The 23,583-nt window shown below is 46.0% G+C and overlaps 1 protein-coding gene across 3 annotated transcripts in view; it reads left to right on the top strand.

The window, feature by feature from the left end:
• The first annotated feature begins 603 nt into the window (after positions 1 to 603).
• Positions 604 to 23,583, top strand: part of LOC146865675 (2'-5'-oligoadenylate synthase 1-like) — a 158,884-nt gene continuing 135,904 nt past the window's right edge. Inside the window, exons 1-2 of one of the 3 annotated variants that reach the window (XM_085632536.1) lie at positions 604 to 733; positions 3,895 to 4,082. In XM_085632536.1, the coding sequence (XP_085488662.1) occupies positions 3,924 to 4,082 (159 nt within the window). In that variant the 5' untranslated portion in view covers positions 604 to 733; positions 3,895 to 3,923. Of the gene's footprint in view, positions 734 to 3,894; positions 4,083 to 23,583 lie in introns of those variants that run through there. The other 2 variants (XM_085632535.1, XM_085632537.1) reach the window with 2 other exon arrangements.

Consider the following 23,583-nt stretch of genomic DNA (forward strand, 5'->3'; position numbering starts at 1 on the left):
CATGACAAGTCTTGGGGAATACTTTTCTAGAGTGACTGGACCGGCCCCCCTAGCTCTAAAAAGTGCATAAAAGGAGTTATTTGACTGCCTATGACAAGTGAGTGTGGCGAGAGGGATGGAATTGAACAATTCTCCTAAATAACAAACAAAAGGGGCCAAAGACAAATAAGAGGTCCCCCCCCCCCCCCCCCGGCCCCCAAGATAATCGTTGTTCTAGCAACCTTTCAGAGAGCTGGAGACAATAGGGCAAGTGTTACTAGACATGATGAGACATTTGTACACAAAAAATCTTCAATTATATATTGAATGCTGAGGGCCCCTTGGCACTTTCGTTGAGGAGCCTCATTCTTAAAAGATGAGAAATGTGTTTTTTGTGCGTGTGTTAGTATGTGGCAGTCGGATGGGTGGTTTTGTTCTATAAAGATGTATGGAATCTAGCGTGAAATCTGCGACTTGATTCGTAACATGTTTACTTTAAAGATGTATGTAAACTGCTTTGCTATTGTGTACTTACAAGTTGCGTTTTGTTGGCTGCATTGCACTGGGTGTGGTGCTGCTAGGCAGCTGCAGAGTCCTGTATCCGGGATACAGAAACATTCACCCAGCTCAGTTCCCGGGCCCTTCCTTTAGGTGTAGAAAGACAAAGTGCATTTGTAGTACTGGTGCGAATGTCACAACATGGCGTCGATTCGCTCAGATCCATGAAGACACGAGGAGCAGGTCCAATGCTAAGGTATGGTTCACGTCAAACTCTTCTGAAAGGTGAAAGTGGAGAGGAGACAGATTTCTTAGAACCTCCGGGCACGTCGTCTGAGCTACAAGGGTAATTGCGGACTAGGAATGAGCAACAGAGAGAGGCGGGGCAAGGAAAGGGAACTTGAAGTGAATGGTGGGTGCAGCTCGGTTGTACAGGCCTGACAAGTTTCTGGGAGGGTAAAGAAGCTGGGAAGGGATTTGAGGTGCACCGATGTATTGCAGGCAAAGGCGGTCAGAGAAATCTGCTCAGACAACGTTGATATGCGGAGCTACCCATCTAGTTTTAAACAGTGCTTTAAAGGAGATTCAGAAGTGCTGGTATTCACTATCCAGCGTACTTGTCTGATCCTGAAAAGTGCTGGTACCCTCTCGTTATATGTCTTGTAGTGGTGCTGAGAAGTTAAGATACTACTCCCTATTTCATATTAAACTACTGGGTCTGACTAGCCTCTAGGGCAATCAGGCAGTGTCAGGTGGTCTGGTGTGACAGATCAGTGTGTTGGCTGTTTTTTATTTTTTTCTGGCAGTCGTGGCCACTTTTATGGCCATGGGTACAGGTTTTTACTTTTGATTTCCCTGATATTACCATTTTTTTTTTTAGCTATCTGCTTCGCTAACGGGGGTCATTAGGTCTCGCCTACACAGCGCGCATGCGCTGCATAGGAGACCTTTAGCCGTCGTGCAGCTCTTTTTCAAAGCCCATACTCGTGTTTATGGCGGCATACGCCTTGCGGGAGTGTGCAGCGGCACGCCACAAGCACGAGTATGTGCTTTGAAAAAGAGCACACTGCTCTCCCCAGCGCACGCGCACCACTCGCGGGTGCACCCGTCCGCCTCTCTCTCCTGCTGCAGCCTGCACGCCTTTTTTTTTTTTAAACTTTCAGCGCAATGCGTTCGCTTGTTCTTTATCTATTAATCACATGCTTCGCCCTTTCTCTTCTGCTTCTTCCCATCACAATCTGCTTTTTATATTTTCTCCTTCTTTCCTCGCTCACTCCATTTTACTTCAGCTTTTTCCTCCTTTTTTTGCCCCTCTGACTCGCACCCGATCTCCTGCCTTCTTTTCAGCCTTATTATATCCTTTACGTGCTCTCACCTCAAACAATTCTACCCTTCACTTCGACACTCCCGCTATTTCACCCCTCCTTCACTCATTCACACTCAATTTCCCGTCTTTTCCCCTTTCCTCTCATTTCTTTTTATCTCACACTCTGTCTTATCTATATTTACCCATCTCCAGCCCTACTCTTCTCCATCTTCTCGCTCACGTTGCCCCTACAAACTTTTCTTCACACGCACTTGGTTTTCCTGCCCATGTCTTACACGCTGCCCCCAGAGTCTCTTCTCGTTGCTGGCAGCCTTGCCTTCTTTCTTCACCCTTCCTTTTCTTCTTCTTCTCTTTTACACGCTCCTGCTTCTCTTTTCATCTTTCACCTCCCATCGCCATCCTAAGCTCCCTCCAAACTGTCTGCCCGTATTTATTTTCTCTATCCCCATTCTCTCTCTTCCTCGCGGTTTCCACATACTCCTCCTCTCTGTTTCATATTTCTCTTCCAGCACCCCCCTCCCTCTCAGGCGCACACCTTCCATTCCTCCCGCCTTTCATTCTCTCTCTTGATCTTTCCCTTCCACCCTTTGTCCCTCTTCCACTTTCTCACTGTCAGGCGCTCTCTACTCATTCAATCCAGATGCAACGCCTCTAACACCTCCCTAGACTGAGGTCGCAGCTCCATAATCAGGCGCAGGTGGTTAGGGGTCGTGCGTCTAGTGCGGCCACGCACTAGATGCATGACCCCCCTCCTTTTTTTATTTTTTATTAAATAAACAAAACATTTTGGTGTTGTTTGGGTCACACTTATTACCCTACTGTGGAATCCCTATTCTGTCCTCTGCCCAGAGCAGATTTGGGTTACTGGGCCCAGAAGGGACCAATCCAAGCCTTTTACTATGGATGCCCTTGGGCTTTACCCTACAAAGGATCCCAAAACTGAGCACCAGGTACACCCTGTTAGCATTTTACTTTAAGGGGACGAAGTTAAAGAATTCAAGGCTTATTCTGGAACGTGGTATGGGGTAGGAATTCAGAACTCAATACATAAGGTGACCAGATCTTGAGGGCAGAAATAAAAGAAGGACTCGAGCCTTTAGTCTCACTTTTATATCCTGCCTTTCGTGTGTGTGTGTGTGTTTGTGTGTGTGTGTGTGTGTATGTATATATATATATATATACACAAACAAACACATACATTTACAAGGCTACATATACATGACATTAGCTATGGCTTGACTTCCACCCTGTGCCTACCCCCTCTCTCTTCCCAGTCTGTTTCTCTGCTGGGAGCAGACAGCTGACTGTGTTGCTTGGTAGGCAGAAACAGATAAATTACTTCAATTATTTCAGACTTTGTAGGTGCATGTGAATGGAGAGTCTGCCTTTGACTTATTCTTGGCTCAAACACCTGTCCTTTGTCCCAAAACCAGGACATTCATTTAAAATTACGAAAAGTGTTGCGACACTGAGACCGGAACTGTCCTGGGAAATCTGGGACGTCTGGTCACCCAATCGATACAGCATTTCATAACAAACAATAAATCAATGCCCAGCCAGTGCTTTTAGGTAAGGGAAAAAAGTACTTTACTTTCAATGCAGTACTATACATACAAAATCAGAGGGCAGAAACAAGGTACATAGTTATCAAGGCAGCAATCACTGTTTGAGAGAGTTAACTAATATTAGGGTGTTCCCAATGGTACTGTACAACAAGCATTGGCATATCCAATAGGTCTTGCCTTTGGGACCTTATAAGTGTTTAGTTATCCAGCACAATATCCTTGTTGCAACAACATCAACTGTTGCATGGCTAAGCACTTATAAGGTCCCAAAGGCGAGACCTATTGGCTATGCAAATACTTGTTTTTATTTTGGGGTCCAGGCCTATTTTTAGTCTTAGGCCTACCCTGGTAAAAAAGTGCAGGTACTCAGTACTGGACAACACCTGCTCATTTAAAGCACTGGTTTGTGACTCATCATATTGATTATTATAGATGAAAGGGAGCACGGTGCTTGGTGGCCCGCTCTAGATAGTTTTATGTGTACTTTATGTATAACCTTTATGCTTTTGATATGTATTCTGACAGGGGTGAAGCTTTGCGTTGGATGGGAAACCATGTCGCCTGTTAAACTCTACGCCTGCGAACAATGCGAGACTGTTTTTGGAAGCCCCCTCGGTCTGAAGTTCCACTTCCGTGCTGCACATCTGGGTAACGTTTCCTGTGGTCAGTGTGGCACAGAGTTCGGCAAAGACAACTTGAGGCAGCAAGAACAGGTACAGCTATTAGTTCGCTTCTCGAACGGGAAGCTCGGCACATTCTTGTTTGATCATATTAGCTGGGTACCTTCTGACCTGGGCCAGAATTCATGACTCTTCAGATAATCAAGTTTATTTGCATAGTTAGTTAAAACCATTGCATACCATTAAAGCCCAATCAAGGACATTAAAAATGTAAAAGCTGCTCAAAACAGTTCTTAAAAAACATTTACACTTTAACATTAAACAGTGCATTCTAGGTTTGTGCAAAATATCCTGCAATTAAAATACTATTACATAAGTCATTTCAGAATTAAGAGAAGTACCAATCATCTGTTTGGCCAGAGTTCCACCATGGTTAAATGATGGAACAATTTCTTGGGTATGGTTGGTGAAATAATGATTTTAAACCCCCTAGAGACAAACCGCCAATCACAGCCCTCAGCCATTAACAGTAGAAGTGCTTCAATCGCACCGGTATTATATCATTATTATTATTATTATTATTAATATTTAGCATTTGTAGAGCGCATAGCTACCCAAGGGCATCCCAGCGCTAGCGACTAGACAGAGGTTGCAGCTTCAGTTTACGGAGCCCAATCCTGGAATAGCCAGGCTTTGCGAAGTTTCCGGACGGGAAGATAACGGGATTCAGCACAGATGTGTTCCAGAGTCTGGCCGCATTGTGAGAGAATGATCTGCCTCCGCTTCTTACCCTTCTAATTTTCGGAATGACTGCAAGATGGAGACTAGCTGAGCATAGGCATTTTCTGGGATGGTAGGGGGTAATAAGAGGTCTGTTGATAGCCAGGTCGATACTCCAAAAGGCTTTATGGGCTATGCATAGAGCCTTACATTTGGTTCTTTCAGAGACAGGTAGCCAGTGAAGCATCTTCAGGGCCTCTGTGGCCGACTTATTTTTTGGTACCCCCAGCAATGGCCTAGCAGCACAGTTCTGTGCAACTTGGAGTTTCCTTAAAGTTGCTTTGGGTGCTTCAAGTTAAAGAGAGTTTCCGTAGTCCAAGCATGATAGGACCAGGGCCTGTATCGGGGTCCTACTTGCATTCATCGGAAGGAGGGAGAGAACCTTGGGAAGTAGTCTAATAGCACCAAAACAGGCTCCAGCTACTACTACTGCTTGGTCTTCGAACTTGAGGGCACTGTCCAGCCAGATGCCCAGGCTTTTTATCTTGGTCTTTGGAGTTGGGGCCGGCCCCAGGCAATTGGGCCAGATCTGTTTGAGGTCTAATCCAGAGGTGTTACCCAGGAGCATTAGCTCTGTTTTTATGCCATTCAGCTTCAGGCAAGAGTGTTCTATCCATGAGGCCACTTCCCACAGGTAGGTTTCAAAGTCAGAGGTGGGTTTTGTGGGCCATTGAGTGTGATTACCAGCTGGGTGTCATCCGTGTAGGTGACAATTTTTATCCCATATGGCAGACTAATATCCACCAGTGGCTGCATTTATACATTAAATAATGTGGGACTCGGGGAGGATCCCTGAGGGACTCAAATCAAATCAAATCAAAATTTTCTTTATTCGGCTCTCCAAAGAGAGTCATAAAAGATACATATGCAAATACACATAAAATACATAATTTTAAAAAAGAGACATTTATAAAATTCATTGTGTTAAAACTCATGGCTAGCACAAATAATCAAATAACAATTCACAGAGTTTAGATCGTGAGGTAAGCATCTGGGTGAAACATCTGTTAAGTCAATACAATTCATTTAAAATTAAAATCAGAACTGGGTTAAGTCAGCCTAAGTTCTGTCTATGACGCATAATATACTGTAGGAAATTAGAAACAAAATAGGCCAGCCCTTCCCCCTCAAGTGACTGCAAAAACAATAAGGCCGGGCGACAGGTACGGAAGCCCATGCGTTTTAATGAGGGGATTAATAATTTCTTCCGCTGGTCTGTATAAAATTTACAGAATAATATAGTGTGAATTGTAGTCTGGGAGGAACTCCCATTACATGGGCAAGGTGGAATTATTTTAGCCCAATTGTTTCTCAGCGGGAATGTCACTAAGCGGTGGAAGTAATTCAGTCTAAACCTCACCAAAATAAACAGCTCATAAGAAGTAATATTATAGGTAAGGTAAGGCTGAATCCCAAAAACCGTCTGTACTGTAAGACTGTGCCTAACTGTTTGCTTCATTACCTCTGAATTGAGTCTTAAATCTTCAAGGTGGTTATAGCAAAGATCATAGAAGGCCTTTCTTGTTAGCTCCTGTATGGTAAGAGGATCATGATAATAATTTCCTAGTCCTAGATCTATTAAAAACTTTTTGACATAGGATAACCACCCAGATCTGAAGACATTATCAAGGTTCATACAATCTTGAATAATTTTTTGGGTAAGGAAAGTTTTTTCAGATGACCATATTCGGTACCACAATAAGAGCGGCTGGATTTTTGCCAGGTCAGTAACATATGGTAGACCTAGTTCTAAGTGGCAGGAGTAGTTTGCGGCTGAGGTTGGTAAGGCGAGAAGGTATCTCAAAAAATTGTTTTCTATCGTCTGGATGGGAGCCACGGACACGTGGCCCCATACTCCTGCGCCATATAAAGCCACTGAAATACATTTGGCTTTATAAATTTTTGTCATCTCCGTAGGTGCTTTCTTCCCCAGTTTCCTGGAGAAACTCACAAGTGCGGAGGTTGTTCTCGCAAACTGGTTTTCTTACTTCAACTGCCGGTTTCCAGGTTAGTTTTTTGTCAATCATGACACCTAAATAAGGATAACTGTCAGTGTTTGCTAAACTTTCCTTATTCAAGTAGATGGATCTAGTTTTGGTGTTCTTACTAACACCTGCCTTCATAACAAAGGTTTTCCCTATGTTGACCTTAAGGTTCAGACTGGCCATAAAAAGAGCATATTTGTTTAGAGCCCTCTGGAGTTCATTTGGGGTGCGAGCAAGGATGACCGCATCATCCGCATACAATAATGCCGGGATGCGGCGATTGGCCACCATAGGAAGGTCCTGGGCTCCACTCAACATTTCAGCCTCCAAGCCATTGGTATAGAGGGTGAAGAGGAATGGAGCCAGGACACAACCTTGTCTCACCCCCTTTTCTACCCCAAAAGATGCAGTCAATTCACCACTAGTACCGAATCTTACTCTGGCACTTGCATCCGCGTAAAGTTCCCTTAGAAAAGTGACTGCAGTCTGGTCCATCCCTAGATCTAAAAGGATGGACCAGAGTTTAGGATGGCTAACGCAGTCAAACGCAGATGACAGGTCGACATAGACCATATAGAGTACTCCGGCCTTGATGTTAACGTATTTATCTATCAAAAGAGATAGATTTAATGCCTGATCTATGGTCCCCAGTCCTTCACGGAACCCGTATTGTAGGTCGGATAAGATGTTATTATCCGCTGCCCACTCCTGCAATCGGTCAAGCATAATCCGACCCATCACTTTCCCCGTGGAATCTAACAGGGAGATGGGGCGGTAGCATGATACTGAGTTCCTGTCCCCTTTCTTAAAGATCGGGACTAGGATAGATGTTTTCCAGGATTCCGGAATGCCTGAGGAGCATAGTGCATTGAAGACTCTAGTTAAAAAAGGAATCCAGAGTTCGGTGTAGGTTTTATAAAAATCTATTGGGACCCCGTCGGGCCCAGGGGCCTTCCCTGGTTTGCTTGCATTTAAAGCCCGAGTGACCTGGTCAAGGGTAATAAATATATCAATAGGGAAAGACGAGGACCCTTGACAATAGGGAACAGTGTTACCGACATCAATTGATAATTCAACTGCCGAAAAAATTCTTGAAAAGTGATCAACCCAGTCCTTTTCATCTATTGCAACCTCGACTCTAGGCAAATTACCGTTATCAGTAAAAAATGGAGCTTTTACTGCTTTCCAAAAAGTGATGTTATTGTTACTGGAACAACTCTCGTGCAAATCATTCCAGAGTTGTTTTTTCAGTTCCATTTTCCTTTCTTTTAACACAGAATTATAGGCCTTCCTCAGTATAGATATTTCAACGGGATCCCTGACTGTTTTATGCAAAGCGGATTTTAACTTAGAATAGGCCGCTGGGCATGAGTGGTTAAACCAGCCTCTATTACTTTGTTTAGAATTGGCCTTCTTAATCGTTAGGGCCCGTTTTACCTCCTGAGTCACAGTGCCAAAGTTTGCAATGACCTCTACGTCAGAAACGGTCGGGTCAAGGCATTTCGTAATAGACGAATATGCCTTAGTAATCACCGTTTTTGAAATATCAATGGGGTTGACTAAGGCCCATTTTAATGAGTACCCATTTAGTCTGGATAATTCTAGATCATATTGGTCCAGAACACTTGAATTTCTGCGGTTAGACCCATTGAATAGATGTAAAGTAATACTGATAGGGTAATGATCACTTAGTGCAATCTGATGAGTGTGGAAGGTAGTATCCCTCTTTGCAACGCTGTTAGAAAGAAGGATATAGTCAATTGTAGAATTACATCCTCGCCCATGATAAGTCGGGGCCAGTGGAGTATTTAAGTCATGTAAATTATTCGCAATTTTCATATCCAACTTAAACATAGTTTCATTTAAGGAACTACCTTGAGTTGAGTGTGCAAAATAAGAAATGGGTATGCCTGCCTCATCATCTAAATCACATAAAAGTTGATTAGGTGCAACACATATAGAATGGTTAAAATCACCGCCCCAGATAATAGACACTTCTCTGGCTTTATTCTTAATAAAAGATGTTATCAGAATAAAAATGGAATTAATTAGTTCCGATGCCACTCGATCAGAAAGGTTATTATAATAGTTAACCAGGAGGAAACAATATCTTTTATTTACTGTTAGGCTAATAAGCTGGAAATTAGGATCAAGTTTTATTGTCCTTATTTCATCTAACTTAATCAAGTTTGAAATGTATGTGGTTAACCCACCCTTAGCCCTACCAGAATTTGAAGGTTGGGCAGGAGAAAAATATGTTTTATAGCCATTCAGATGTGTGGCTGTTGTCTGCCATGTCTCCTGTAGACACAGGGTGTTAAAGTTTACAATCAAACTAGTCCAAACGTCATTTCCTATTCTGGAGCGAAGACCCGCTACGTTCCAGAATAGAACCACTAATTCTGATTTAATTAAATTAGGATCGTGTATAGCCTTGGGACATAATGGGGGAATTGTAGATATTGTCGAGACATCTTTTACTTGGGGGACTGTACTTGATGACAGCGGTAGCGAGATTTTAGTATTTGAAGCAGTATGATTTAATGCAGGAGGACAAGAATCACTGCCTGATAGGACATTCATTAAACCACTATCTGGGGTCGGCAGATAGCCCTCCAGAGAGAGTCAATCGACATCCTCTAATCCTTCAAGGGGGTAAAAACGGTTGGAAATAGGAAGGTTAAAATTAAGGGACCCTATTTGGGGGTGTGGATACATTCTAGATATTATTGGATTCCTATGGTCCGACTGTGGATAAAAATAAGTCAGGTCATAGGTTCTTATAGTTGTCTGTCGTTGGGTATGAAACCAATTGACTATGTAAGAAGTAGCTTTGTAGTCTCAATTATGTCACCTGCAATATCCTTTGGCCGCGATCCGACCCAACCAAGTCTACGAGCATTTAAAATTTCACCATTAATGTGAGGCGGTAGGGGCCTATTCTGTCTCAGCCAGTACATTGCTTTATTTTTTAACTCGTGGTAGCCCTCCTTCTTCCCCAGCTCCAGAGTAGGAACTCCTGTCAAAACAACAACATAGGGGACCGCCTCGGGGGGTAGATCTATATGCTGACATCTGAGACCATCTATTTTACACTGGGCTGTATCAGCAGAAGCACTATGTGGGTTAGGGTCAGAACTAGTAGTTTTAGGAGTTAGTTTTTTGACTACCATAGTCAGGGACAGTATTATTATTTTGATTTTGCAATGAATTAGTTTGATTTTTTAAGGATGATAATATCTTTGTTTTCGGTTGATCTAACCCTGCTTGTTTATTATCTGTCACTGTAATTAGGGAAGAGTGAGTAATGGTATTTTGAATTGCCACTGTATTTAAGAGTAGATCTTTTATCTGTTCCGAGTTTTGCGCAACCGATTTCTCAATTAACCCAAGTTGATTCATCATGCCCTTAGCTCTTTCTAAAAGAGGAAGAAGAACTGATTTTACAAGTAACTCTATTCGACCAACAATTTCGTTAGTCAATAAATCACAATTTTGGGAATCTGACTGGGTTTCAACGTCGTATGATTTAATGGGGTCAGTAGAGTGAAAAGTCATAGTGTTGTTATACACCTGGTTGCTCTTAGTATTAACAGGTGGGTTTAATTTATCAGACTTCTTTGGACCCTTCTTTCTCTTCTTCAAAGGGGGTGGACCTCCACTAGTCATTTTTGTTCCCTTCCTCAATAAGCTCTTAGTGGTAATAGCACTAGTGGACTTTAACGGTAATAGACCAGAAGAGGTATTATTAGAAGAAGGGTTAGCATAAGAAGTGGAGGCAGACGATGGTAAATGGGTACAGGATTGAGTCTCAGAGTCAATATCTCGTATAGACAAAGAAGAAGATCCTGACGCAGATTGCGTATTACTTATTAAACACGGTAAAGGCAGTGCATGAACCGGAGAGGCAACCATCTGAATGGTGCCAAGCGAAGAACGTTTAACATGCAAATGTTCAGCCGATAGGCGCCGCTCCACCAGGGCAATCTCATTCTCAAGGACTGAGGCGGCTCTTGTGATAAAATTGTCCAAAGTGCCTCGAACTGTTCCTCCCACCAAAGAAGATCTGCCCTTAGAAGGGCGTGATGTCATGATTACAATAAGATGGTATTGCTATACGCACTTATGAAGGCTTAAGATGAAATAAAGCAATGTCCAGGTCATAGGCAGGGTGAAATCACACAGGATAATATATAGGATAGTCACAGGCAATAAGCACAGACTTAGTAACAATACCTCGCATGCGGCAGCAGGATATTTAGAGAGTGGGCCCAGCCCTGCCTCCTCCTGCCCCGGACGGCCACAGACGGCCCGCCCTTTGCCCGGGCTTAGCCCGGCGCCGCCCGCGCGAGTCCCACGACGTGGAGGAAGCACCGGTCTTTTTGAGCGCCTCCTGGCGCGTAAGCGGCGTCAGCTGCTCCCCTGGCGCACGGGATGTCGGGAGATGTAGTCCGTCCCCACACAGCGGCCGCAGCTGGTAATGGTGGCAGCAGGGGACGGATAGCAGCAAGACAGCAAGATGTAAGGCACGAAGGTGAGTGGGTGCACAGGAACTCGAGACGCAACCACAGAATCCTCAAACAGAGACCCGCTCTGCCGAGGAAGCACCGGTCTTTTTGAGCGCCTCCTGGCGCGTAAGCGGCGTCAGCTGCTCCCCTGGCGCACGGGATGTCGGGAGATGTAGTCCGTCCCCACACAGCGGCCGCAGCTGGTAATGTTGGCAGCGGGGGACGGATAGCAGCAAGACAGCAAGATGTAAGGCACGAAGGTGAGTGGGTGCACAGGAACTCAAGACGCAACCACAGAAGCCTCAAACAGGGACTCCACAACTGATTGCTAGGGTTCTAGAGGTTGACTCCCCTGAGAAGACCTGAAAGGTTCTAGGTAAGATTGGATCCAGTTAAGTGCCTCACCTGAGACACCTCTCCTCCTGAGTCTCTCCAATAGGATATTAAAATTCACAGTATCGAAGGCTGAACTCAGGTCTAGGGGGATGATGGCCACAGCCCCCTCTTGGTCGAGAATCAGTTTAGATTCCTCCACCACAGTGAGCTGGGCAGTTTCAGTTCCATGTTGAGGCCGGAAACCTGTTTGTGTGGAATGTTAAAGGTTGTGATTTCCTGAAATTTTGAGATGGTCGAATTCACTTGCTTTTCTAATGCCTTAATGATCACTGGGAGCAGGGATATTGGGCGATAATTGCCCAAGTCATCCGGGTCCAGGTTGTTTGTTTTTAGTAGCGCCCTCACCATGTTTCCAAAGTGCAGGGATGGAACCGGTAGCCATAGACTGATTTATCATTTCAAGCATGTGGGGGAATATCACTTTTCCTGCTTTTCTAGTATGTAGGGGGGAGCTGAGTCTAGGGGGGAGCCTGACTTTGAGGAAGGGCTTCTGATAGCCTGGCTAAATTCAAAGGGGGAAGTACTTTAAGAACCTGGTCTGAGCCGGGCAGAGGCTTGTCCGTTAAAAGGAGGTCGCTAGGGCGGGGTAGGCTTGGGAAAGTGTTGTAAATGTTTTAAACTTTTCCTAGAAAGAAGTCTGCTAGTTCAATACATCGCTCAGGGGAGGCCACGAGATAGGATTCAGATCTTGGAAGTTCTAAGAGGTCCTTGGCGACGCTGAAAATTTCTCTGGGGTTGTTAGCTGCTTCATTAATTCTCTCTTCATAGTACTCTGCCTGCGCGATTTTTATTTCTTTTTTTATTCTTTGTATTTCTGTTTTCTGAGGATGTTAAAGACTTTCCTCCATTTTCTCTTCAATCTTTTACAATTCTGTTTAAGTGATCGAAGTTTGGGGGAGTACCAGGGTGAGAGTTTCTCTCTCACTTTATGGCAGGGTTTGGTTGGGGCGACCATGTCCAGTGATGTCTTGATCCAGGTAGTGAAATTAACTGCGGCTGAGGTGAGATTAAGGTTGAATTCAGGTTTTAGACTTTCTAGGGCTGTGGTCCAGGTTTCTGCTGATAGTTTGACCCATGGCCTGACTCTCTTGGTGGTACATTTTGTATCTGGGGGAGGGGGTGGGGTGTTAACGTAGATGGAAATCAGGAAATCATCGGTCTAGTGCAGGGGGGTGGGATCACCTACCGATAGTTCATTTTTATTAGTAAAAACTGGATCGAGAGTATTGCCCAGTTTATGGGTGGGGCCTGTGACTTTTTGGTGGTGTTGAGTCGCTAGTAAGTCCTTGGTCAGTTCTGAAACATCAGCCGTATCAAAGTTATTAAAATGCAGGTTAAAATCCCCCAAGAGCGTAGTATTTGGGGAGGAGCCTACTAGTGTAGCTGCTACATCTGGTAGGGATTGGAGGAATTGCCAGAGTCCACCTGGAGGGCGGTAAATGAGCACTCCAGAAAGGGACTGTACAGCGGATGGTGCAATGGTGAAAAAGAGGCTCTCACATTTAGCAACGATATTAGGTGGAATCGATATTTGAAGGAGCTTTTATATATTATTGCCACACCTCCCCCTTTCTTTTTCTCGCTGTCTTTCCGTTGAATATTGTAGCCGGCAGGTAGAGTTTGCACCAAGTCTGGTTCAGACTCATCATGAAGCCAAGTTTCAGTTAACAATAGTATATCTGGGGCCTCATCTTTCAGGGGCATTTTCAGCTCAAGGGAGTGTTTTGGTAGGGATCGACAGTTTAGGAGAAACATTTTGAGTGTGTGGTAATGTTTGGACCCCGGGGATCTCTCTGTGTAAGGGCGAAAGCAAAAGGTACAGTTGGAGCATTGGGGCTCCTCACTAAGAGGAGCCATAGAGTGGCAGCACATGTTGTGGCAGGGGTTCCTTACCTTGAGTAGGGGGCCTCGTGAGTATGCTATTTTACCTATGTGTTGCGGGGCAGGAGTTCTGGTCCCGTTCGGGAGTGGACGGGCGCAGGCGGGTTTGCCTTAGGCGCACCAGCGGCACACTCGCTGCACGTCCGCACTGTCATGCGGCTAATGAGGCTTCCACCCGGAAGCTTAACCCCATGGCTCTGCCTCCTACTCCACCCCCCACTCCTCCCGCTCCCTCCACACAAACTGAAACCACGGTGGACAGGGAAGTGGGAGGTGTATAGAGTCAGGAGGTAAGTGCAATGCTTAGTGCCAGTACAAGTGCAATATTTAAAAACAAAATGTTGCGAAGTTAAAACGTTTAAAAACGATCAGGGATATTAAAATATTTAAAGCAATCCGGGATCTTACGAGCTCAAAAGACAGGATGGAACGGGAGCGTTCTGTCTAGCCGCTGCACGTTCTCGCTGTCATGGGGCTAATGAGGCTTCCACCCGGACGTTCAACCCTGGACTCCGCCTCCTACTCCGTCCCCCACTCCTCCTGTTCCCTCCACACAAACGGAAACCACGGTGGACCGGGAAGCGGAGGTGTATAAAGTCAAGAGGTAAGTGCAATGCTTAGTGCCAGTACAAGTGCAATATTTAAAAACAAAACGTTACGAAGTTAAAACGTTTAAAATCAATCGGGGATTTTACTAGCTCAAAAGAGAGGACGGAACGTTGCGAGGATTCTGCTCATGCACAGAACTATGCACAGGAAACCTGGACTCAGTGAATTGTGGTGTACCAAAAAACTCACCTCAGTACCTAGAACCCCTATCCGACTAGCATCAGTGTCTCATTCGTTCTCCGTATCATCTCGAAGCTACCAATGATTAGACAACCCAGAACATACCACTTAGAGTACTCTCAGGAGTGGTGGGAATCAGAAACACCTTTTTGTTATTATTTTCATATCAGTCCACAACAAGAGTAAACAGAGACATGGAAAAGTTTAATATGTTTATTTTTAACTACGTGCTCGAAGGTGCAGTACTTTAGATAATAAAACCTCTCTCAGGGGCGGTATACAACCCAATGTGGAGTAAAAAGAGAAAAATAAAAAATCTGGATTAGGACGTGCGGAAGATGGACAACTGCCAATTTAATCCATCAACGTGTAGGCACAATAGGTTGCAACTGCCTCCAAGGGGAAGTCATTATAATGTTCAGTAAAAGAGTCAGCCTTCCAGTCAAGTTAAGTAAATGAACATACATGTTCCTCGATAACTGGAGCCTCTAGCACCATCAGAGGACAACTTGAGTGTTCTTCAAGATAACTTCACACCATGAAGTCATATGCTGCCGCATATATATCCTAATTCCCTAGGACTCAGTGTGCCGCTCCACAGGCCATAATCCCGATGCCAGAACAGTCCAAGTCATGAGCCACTAAAGGGACTCATTAGTCGATCATAATCCGGGGCAGGAGACACAGTGTTCGACAGACACAAATCCAGAGCCCATTCGAATGGACAATCTAGGCAATGGAAAACCAGGTTGCACGCAAATAAAGTATGAGAACCGGAAGGATAATCCATAGGCTACGCTTAAAGTGGCCAGTGGTAATGTTCCATAGTAATCAAGCATCCGGTTGCGCAGTAGAAGCAGCTGGGGCAGGCTGTCATGTGATACAGATCGTGCAGCCATTGCGGAGCAAGCAAACCAACAGCAGCACACCAGCAGTCAAAGCGAGAATCAACGGAAGCCCACTGAAGACGCTTGAAAAAATAGAATGAAAAAATGACGGATTCACACCAAAGATTGTGTGGAAGGAGGTCACAAGGCCGGAGCCCACCACTTTGAAAAAATGCACCTAGCCAGTTGTTGACGAGGCATTGAATACAGTATGAATCAGAGCACCGAAATGAAGGGGGAGATCAGTATTCAAAAGCGCATGCACCTCGGTGCGGGTGTTTGCTACGTGAAGGACAAATGTTTCACGGGAGGAAGTCAGGGCGACTTCTTTTTGAGACAATAGAGCCCTTATTATGCTCATCTTGTTGAACTCTGTGATGTAGCGTTTAAAAGTTTGAGAATTGTAGGGGTGCGTTATATTCACTGTTAGTCGGCACCCGTATATAACCAAATGTGTACTCAGGGACTTCGTGTGCAATGTATTACAACTGTATAACCTATATCGATTTTTAGTAGAAGTGCTAGCTATGTACAAGCACATGGTAAACGTATTAGAGAAATGTATAGTGTTTAGCTACGGGAAATGCAATGTGGTGTTAGAAATGTGTACCCCAGACTTCGTGTCTGTAGGTTGTTTAGGTTGACCACACATGAAAGAAAGACGTAAATGTCAATACTGTGATTGAAACCTGCTTGTGTAACCGAAGTAGTGGCCAGAATTCGCATATATCGTTGAGGCGAAAGGCCTGGTATTTTCTTATGTTAGCCAAGGGCAATAGGCCAAAAGGGATTTATTCCAGTAGAGGTTTTAGGCTGTAGTAAATTGCAACTTAAAAGATGTGAAGAATGTCTGCTTTGCATGATCTCACCCCAGGTGCAAGGACAGTTGCTTGTTAGTAGAGAAGCTCTTTGTTCGTAATTTGAATTATGTAGAGAAAGCCAGACATGGGAGTGTATTGGAATGTGCCAATCGTAACTCCTAGTGCGGATGGCGTCTGGGACTCAAGGCCAAGCGATGGACGATGGAACTGGACAGCGCTCTGTGGAAAAGTACTGAAAGACGACCCCGGAAGGAGAGGAGGCGCAAAGGGCGTGTTCGGAGACTTGGGGTACTGTATTAGGGACAGCGCCCCGAGGGTGGAGGCAGAGCAGAGCGGGGCAGCCCAAAGCAGAGGACGGCTAGGCGAAGGGTAGAGGGGGCAACTTAGACCAAGCTCTCGAAGTGAGGACTTCTTAGGAAGTTTCGATCTGACACCTTTTATTCTGATGAGGGTCTCAAGGGATTGCTATGTAGGGATGTCACCTAGTACAGAGTAGGGACAGAGATGGTATGGTTCAGTGTCCCTAGTATCGACATTTGCTTGGTAGTGTTCTACCTCATGCTTTTAGAGATTGTACTTTTAGTTATTTTTAGCCGTATGCGGATTCTTCGTAGAGTAGCATTTGTTTTAGTGCCTATGTACTTGTTGTGCCTCGTGTTGAGGATTTTGTATCTCCAAATCTTTATGTTGATAATAAAAACCAGAGAGCCAAGAGATTAAGTTTCGAGTCCTTGATTATGGCAAATTGCAGACTGTAATTGTGATAACGGTAATTTTCCCTCCATGCTATCAGGCAAGTAAAAAGTTCCATCTGACCAGAGTGGGTTCCAGTAGATAATTGCGAGATACTAAAATAGGCCGGAGCAGTTGGTAGCAAACGAGGATGGTTCCTTACTGATAGCGAGGGAAGATTAGATAAGGATAAGTGACCCTTGAGGCCCAAGAGACGATAAGTGATGCTGAATCATCAGATGGCGAGCAGCAGACGGCGGCAGATGAGCATCGACGGCGAGTAGCAGCGCGGCAGAAAGCAGCAGTTCCAGGAGTGAGTATGAACATAATGAGTGGTTGTAGATTGCGGTGTTGATTTGTTGTGTGATGTCTTGCGGAGTTGTTGTGTATGTCGTGTGATTGTGAGATCAGGCTGTGAGCGCGCGCAGCCCGGGAATTGTGGTGTAGAAGACACCTGAGATAGATTTTGTTGACCACCCAAAGGAGATCGTGAGGTACCATCGATCACCTGGACCGAGATAGGGGGAGCGAATGCGTGTGTGTATGGCAACTTAACGCTGGTCGTGGGTTGTGGTGAGCAGATCGGAGTGTTAGTAACCTATCAGAGGCGTTTTTGTCTGGCCGGACGGGGGCAGACGGGCGCCAATCGAGGTCAACAAGGTCGAGAGACTGTGGACGGACAGTCAGAGGCTGTGGACGGACAGCCAGAGAAATAACTTAATTGGTTATTTCAGTGTATGAATGGGACGTGAGTAAGCGTGAAACGAGTTTGGAGAAGGGAACTGCTGCGAACGAAGGAAGGTGACGTCAGAGGGTGTCGCGCTGTGATAGGCCGGTTGGTGTGAGTCGCGCTGTTATTGGAGGATTTGAGAATAAGAAGTAAATAGAGCGCGAGATCGAATTTGCTCATTATGAAGTGTCTTAGGGCTTTGCGAGAGTTGTGTAGAGGTGATAGGCATGTGGTTGTCCGCGGGGGAGAAGAAGCTCCTCCCGAGGATACACCGGCACATTACATGGCACAGAATGTGGGGTTACATACTATCGTTTGGATCGAGAATTGGCACAAGGTTACACAAGGTGAAGGGGAATTAGCTTTCCCGAGGTACGGCTCATTTAGATTAGCGGTGCTGTACCAACTGAAGACGGTGATGGGGTCCTTAAAACCCTTGCCAAGACCAGCACAGTTTGAAGCATTACATGCGTGGATCCGAGCAGCGCATGATAAGGAAAAGGGAAGAAGTCAGGAGAGGATGAGGAAGTCGATTAGGGCGTTTCAGGATGCCAAATGGGACGCAGCAGAGAAAAGATGGAGAGTGCAGACAATTGAGGAAGCGAAACTGTATCCCGCGATAATGGAGGAGACGGGGATAAGGAATGGGAAAGCACAGAAAGAGGATAGTGATTCTGATGATGATATATTGCAAAGATTGCTAGACGAGAGACCACCCCCTTATAACCCGGATGAGGCAGATGATAGGTGGAGCGAGAGAGAGGAAACTAGAAGGGCAACGATCCAGCCCGAGACCCGAGTGGAAGGGTTGGTCTCGTTTGAAACAGCGAGTTCACAGGGTCAGTCGGGGACCAGCCGAAGGATGGAAGGAGAGATGAGGTTACCGGATGCATTGAGGGTACCGGTCACCATTGGACCGATTGTGTCTATATACAGCCCGGAATCAGAGGCGAGAGAGAGGTCCGAACGAGAGGCAGAGAGAACTAGGCGAGAAAGTGGGGAAAGTGAGTTGGAAGGGGCAACGGCCCGACCTCCAAGCCCTGTACAATGGAGTACACCATTAGCAGCGGTGTCGGACACATCTAGGGGCGAAGAGGACGAGAGACCGGTGAGGCCGAGGACTCTGATGGAGTCGAGACCAGATTTAGGATCATGGGTACCGCCAAAGAAGCAAATGAGCTGGAATATGGGCCGAGCGGGGACAACCCCAGTTGCCTTTACGAGCCACTCTGCTCCCATAGAACTACCAGAGGAAAGGAGAGAGCAGGAATCGGAATGCGAGTATGATGAGGGACGTGGAGCAAGTTGTCAGGTGTTGAAAGGAGCCTTGAAGGCAGGAATGATAGATGTAGTAAGACTTAAAGCAGAGGCGGATGAAATAATATATGGGAATCTACCTCTGGAGAGAGTATTGACCTATACTCCCGATGAATTGCTTTTTGTGGCAAAGGATGTGACTCGTAAAGCACGAGTGGCACATGAGAAACTGGCGGGTTTGGCTAGAGAATATGGGGTGGATCTATCCAAGACTAGAGCATTGCAAGGGAGCCATAGGATGCATTGTACCGAGCGGGAATTGGAAGAGAAAAGGGTTGTTGGTCTAAGGTCACATACCAAGGAATTGATTGTAGCTATGAGAATATGGCTGATGCTCGACAAATGGCAAGAGAAATGGGCTAGGAAAAGGAATTCTAGGGGAGCGAAAGGAGGGAGCTCTGAAGGAGATTTGCAGGAGGTAAAGATCCTTCCTTTGAGAGAGGTGGCGAATGGAGGATATGTGCATGTACCATGGAGCAGGGGGGATTTGGCATCATTTACGAATGATTTTCCCAGGCTCAGGGAGAAGCCTGCAGAGTGGTACAAGCAAGTTGAGCGTTTCGTTAAGATTTCGAAGGTGTTGTGGATAGATCTGAACACCTTATTCGATATCGTAGTTCCGGGAGATCTGTGGAACGCATGTAAAATTGCTGTTGATTGGCCGGACTATGAGCCTGATAGGAACATAGTTACAAATGGTCCGTCGCCCGTGGTAATGAGGCTGTACGATAAGGTAATTACGTGGTTGAAATCGAAGGTTTCACCCCAGGACATCGATTGGGTGAAGATAGACAGGACGGTGCAGGAGCCAAAGGAGACAGTACATGAATTTTATGAGAGACTTTTGAAGGCTTTTAAGCAGTACAGTGGTTTAGATGAGCTGGAAACGAAGGACATGGGACAGTTTGTGTCTAAGTTTGTGCTGGGTTTGAAACCCGAAGTCAGTCTCATGATACAGCAGCATTTGATCTGTTGGCAGAATAAGCCTGTAGATGAGATCTTGCGGTATGCTAGATACTGCACGGATGAGATTGAGTCCAAGCACAAGAAGATGAAGGATAACTTATTGCTCATTCAGATGCAAGCTGCTCAGGGACCGCCGAATGGGGGTCCAGTGGGGCGAAGACAGGGAAATTATCAGACAGGGAATCAGAATATGCAGGGTCAGGGAAGGCCGAGACCCGTAGACCCTAGGACAGGAATAGATGTAGCGATCTTGAAGAAGACGACTGCTTGTCACCAGTGTCACCAGGTGGGACACTGGAGGCGCGAGTGTCCCTTGAACCCCTATAATCAGCCGCAGATGGAGGGAGGAATGGGTCAGGTCCCTGGGGCGGAACAGGTACAGACGGTGACTGTACCGAGAACGATGCAAGGGGGGACAGGCGTCTCGCAGGTGCAGGTTCCCCAGCCACCCAGGATGCAGAACATACAGCAGGGAGCTCGGACTTATTTGCAGATGCCCATGTTCGAAGTGGAAGAGGAGAGGGATGCAGATTTGCTGGCGCAGTTAAGTTTGGGTCAGGACGATGATTGCCTGCTCAGGGCCATACTAGAGGTAGATCAGAAGGGACCCTTTGTGGAAGCCGAACTCGATGGACGCCCTACTACCTTTTTGGTAGATACGGGGGCTACCAGGTCAACCATAAGATCAGCAGTAGTTCCGGGGGTAGCCCTCTCGGGAGAAAGTATACAAGTGGTTGGAGTGGCGAACAAGAGACTAGTTAGCCCCTTGACGGAACCGATTCCCGTCAGGATAGGAAACTTTAGGGATCGACATCAGTTTGTGGTGTGCGATTCTAGTCCTGTTTGTCTGTTGGGAAGAGATTTATTGTGTAAGCTCAATTGCACAATTTACTGTACCCCGAGGGGAGTAGAGGTACAGACCAGAGATGACGACGCGACCTTTAAGGTTGCAAATCAGCAGGGGTGCGTGGAAGTGTACCCGGCTCGGACAGTGGAGGAGCTTCCACAGGACTTGAGGGAGTCAGTTGCGACCGATGTGTGGGATCTAAGCGGAGAGGAGATCGGCTTAGTCAGGGGAGTGGAACCAGTGAAGATACAGGTTAAGCCAAACGCGGAATTCCCGAGAACCCCTCAGTATAAACTGTCGCCTGAGACGATTGCTGGGATCAAACCTGTGATTGAGTCTATGATTAGGCAGGGAATACTGGTGGAGATCATGGGTAGTCCATGTAATTCACCCATTATGGGACTGCAGAAACCGAGTGGGAAGTTCAGGATAGTGCAAGACCTGCGGAAAATAAACGACATAGTTGTTCCATGTTGTCCAGTGGTACCGAATCCATCTGTGATACTGTTCCAGATCCCATGCGAAGCTGGATGGTTCACAGTGATTGACTTGTGTCAGGCATTCTTTTCGATCCCCCTACATGAAGAGAGTAGATTTCTTTTTGCCTTTAGGCTAGAAAATCGTATATTAACGTGGTGCCGTATCCCACAGGGGTATACGGAGAGCCCATCGATTTTCAATCAGCTGTTAAAGAAGAATCTGGAAGGTCTTGTGTTGCCGAAAAACTCTGTTCTGGTGCAGTACATTGACGACCTGCTTGTCGCGTCAGAGACAGAAGACGCTTGCAGGATCGATACCATTGCGTTGTTGAATTTCCTGGGAGAGAACGGTCACAAGGTGTCTCCAAACAAGCTGCAATACTGTTTACCTGAGGTACAGTATTTGGGGCACAGAATTGAAAAGGGTAAAAGGAAGGTGTCTCCAGATCGCATTGATGCGATTTTGAGAATGCCAGTTCCCTCGACGCAGAGGGAAGTTAGAATGTTTTTGGGAATGGTGGGCTATTGCCGCCAGTGGATCCCAAACTTTTCCTTTGAAGCGAAGCCTTTGCAGCGGCTGACGCGAAAGGATGTAAGTGATCCGGTACCATGGGACGACGACTGTTTGAAATCATTTCTGAGGCTGAGAGAAGCCTTATGTAGCGCTCCTGCGTTGGGAATGCCGGATTATAACAAGGCATTTGCATTGTTCTGCTGCGAAAGAGAAGGTTGCGCATTAGCAGTGTTAACCCAGAATCATGGAGGTGTCCGTAGACCAGTTGCTTATTTCTCAGCTACTCTAGATCCAGTAGCTTCTGCGTTGCCCGGATGTCTCAGATCCGTTGCGGCAACAGGTGTCAGCATCGAGAGATGTGAGAGCATTGTGATGGGTCATCCACTTACTGTACATGTGCCACATTCTGTTGAATTGTTGATGACTAGGACTAAAACGCAGCACCTCACGAATAATAGGCTGACTCGTTATGAGCAAGTTATCCTTGCAGCCGATAATGTGACATTGAAGAGGTGTGCTGTTTTAAATCCTGCTACACTGTTACCTGTTCTAAAAATAGATGATAATGAAGATTGTGAGGACCATGATTGTCTCGATGTGACTGAACTATGCACCAAACCGAGACCCGACATTGTCGACGAACCGCTCCCAGTGTCAGATGAGATTTTCTTCGTGGACGGTTCATGTTTAAGAGACAGTGTCGGTCGATTGAGAGCAGCGTTTGCTGTATGCACCATTACGGGTGTGGTTGAAGCCGCTTGTTTAGAAGGAGTACACTCCGCGCAGGTGGCTGAGCTCATTGCCCTGACTCGTGCCTGTTTGGCAGCCGACAAGATCCGTGTAACTATTTACACGGACAGCCAGTACGGGTTTGGTGTGGTTCATGACTTCGGACAGCTATGGTCCCAGAGAGGGTTTATGACGTCTTCAGGTTCTCCTATAAGAAATGGTGATTATGTGCGGAAATTGTTAAAAGCATTGCAAGGTCCTGATGAAATTGCTGTTGTTAAATGTGCAGCCCACACGAAGGGAAGCGACTTTGTCTCGTTGGGAAATAACTATGCAGACGAAGTAGCTCGATTTTGTGCAGAGCAGGGATGCAACTTTACTGAGATCCACATTGAGGAAACCGGGGAAGAGGTGGTGTATGGTCAGATGTTAGCAGTGGCTGACACATGGGAGGAACTGAAGCAGCTTCAGGAAGGGGTCTCAGATCAAGAACGGGACAGCTGGATACGAGCTGGATGTGAGAAGGGAGATGTGGATATATGGGTTTCGAATGATGGACGAGCAGTGTTGCCAGAAGGTTTGTTGAATCCCATGGCGAGGTTGATACATGGTGCTGTACATCTGGGTAGGGATGCCATGATGAGAGTGTTTCGTCAGACTTGGTACAATCCGAAGTTTCGTGCCGTGGCTGAAACTGTGTGCCAGAGATGTGTCACTTGCCAACAGATGAATGTAGGGAAAAGAACTGCTGTGACATTGAGCCACATAGGGAGGTCAGGGGGACCTTTCAATAGGATGCAGTTGGATTTTGTCGAAATGCCGAAGTGTAATGGGTTGAGGTACATATTAGTGATAGTATGTGTCTTTTCCAGGTGGGTGGAGGCGTACCCTACACGCAGATGTGACACACTCACAGTAGCGAAACTCCTATTGAGAGAACTCATTCCAAGGTACGGGTTCCCGACGTCCTTTGAATCGGACAGAGGAACTCATTTTCACAGCGAAGTTATGAAATTGCTTTGTGCTGCTTTGAATATAGATCAGAAGTTACACTGTAGCTATAGACCAGAGGCTTCAGGGATAGTGGAACAGGTGAATGGAACTCTGAAGGCTCGGATGGCGAAAGTGTGTTCGTCTACGTCTCTGAAATGGCCTGACGCATTACCTTTGGTCCTTATGAGCCTTCGAAGTGTGCCTGATAGAAGAACTGGGTTGTCACCCCATGAAATCCTC

The sequence above is a fragment of the Triturus cristatus genome, chromosome 2_1, assembly GCF_964204655.1.
Source record: "Triturus cristatus chromosome 2_1, aTriCri1.1, whole genome shotgun sequence".
Classification (NCBI taxonomy): Eukaryota; Metazoa; Chordata; class Amphibia; order Caudata; family Salamandridae; genus Triturus; species Triturus cristatus.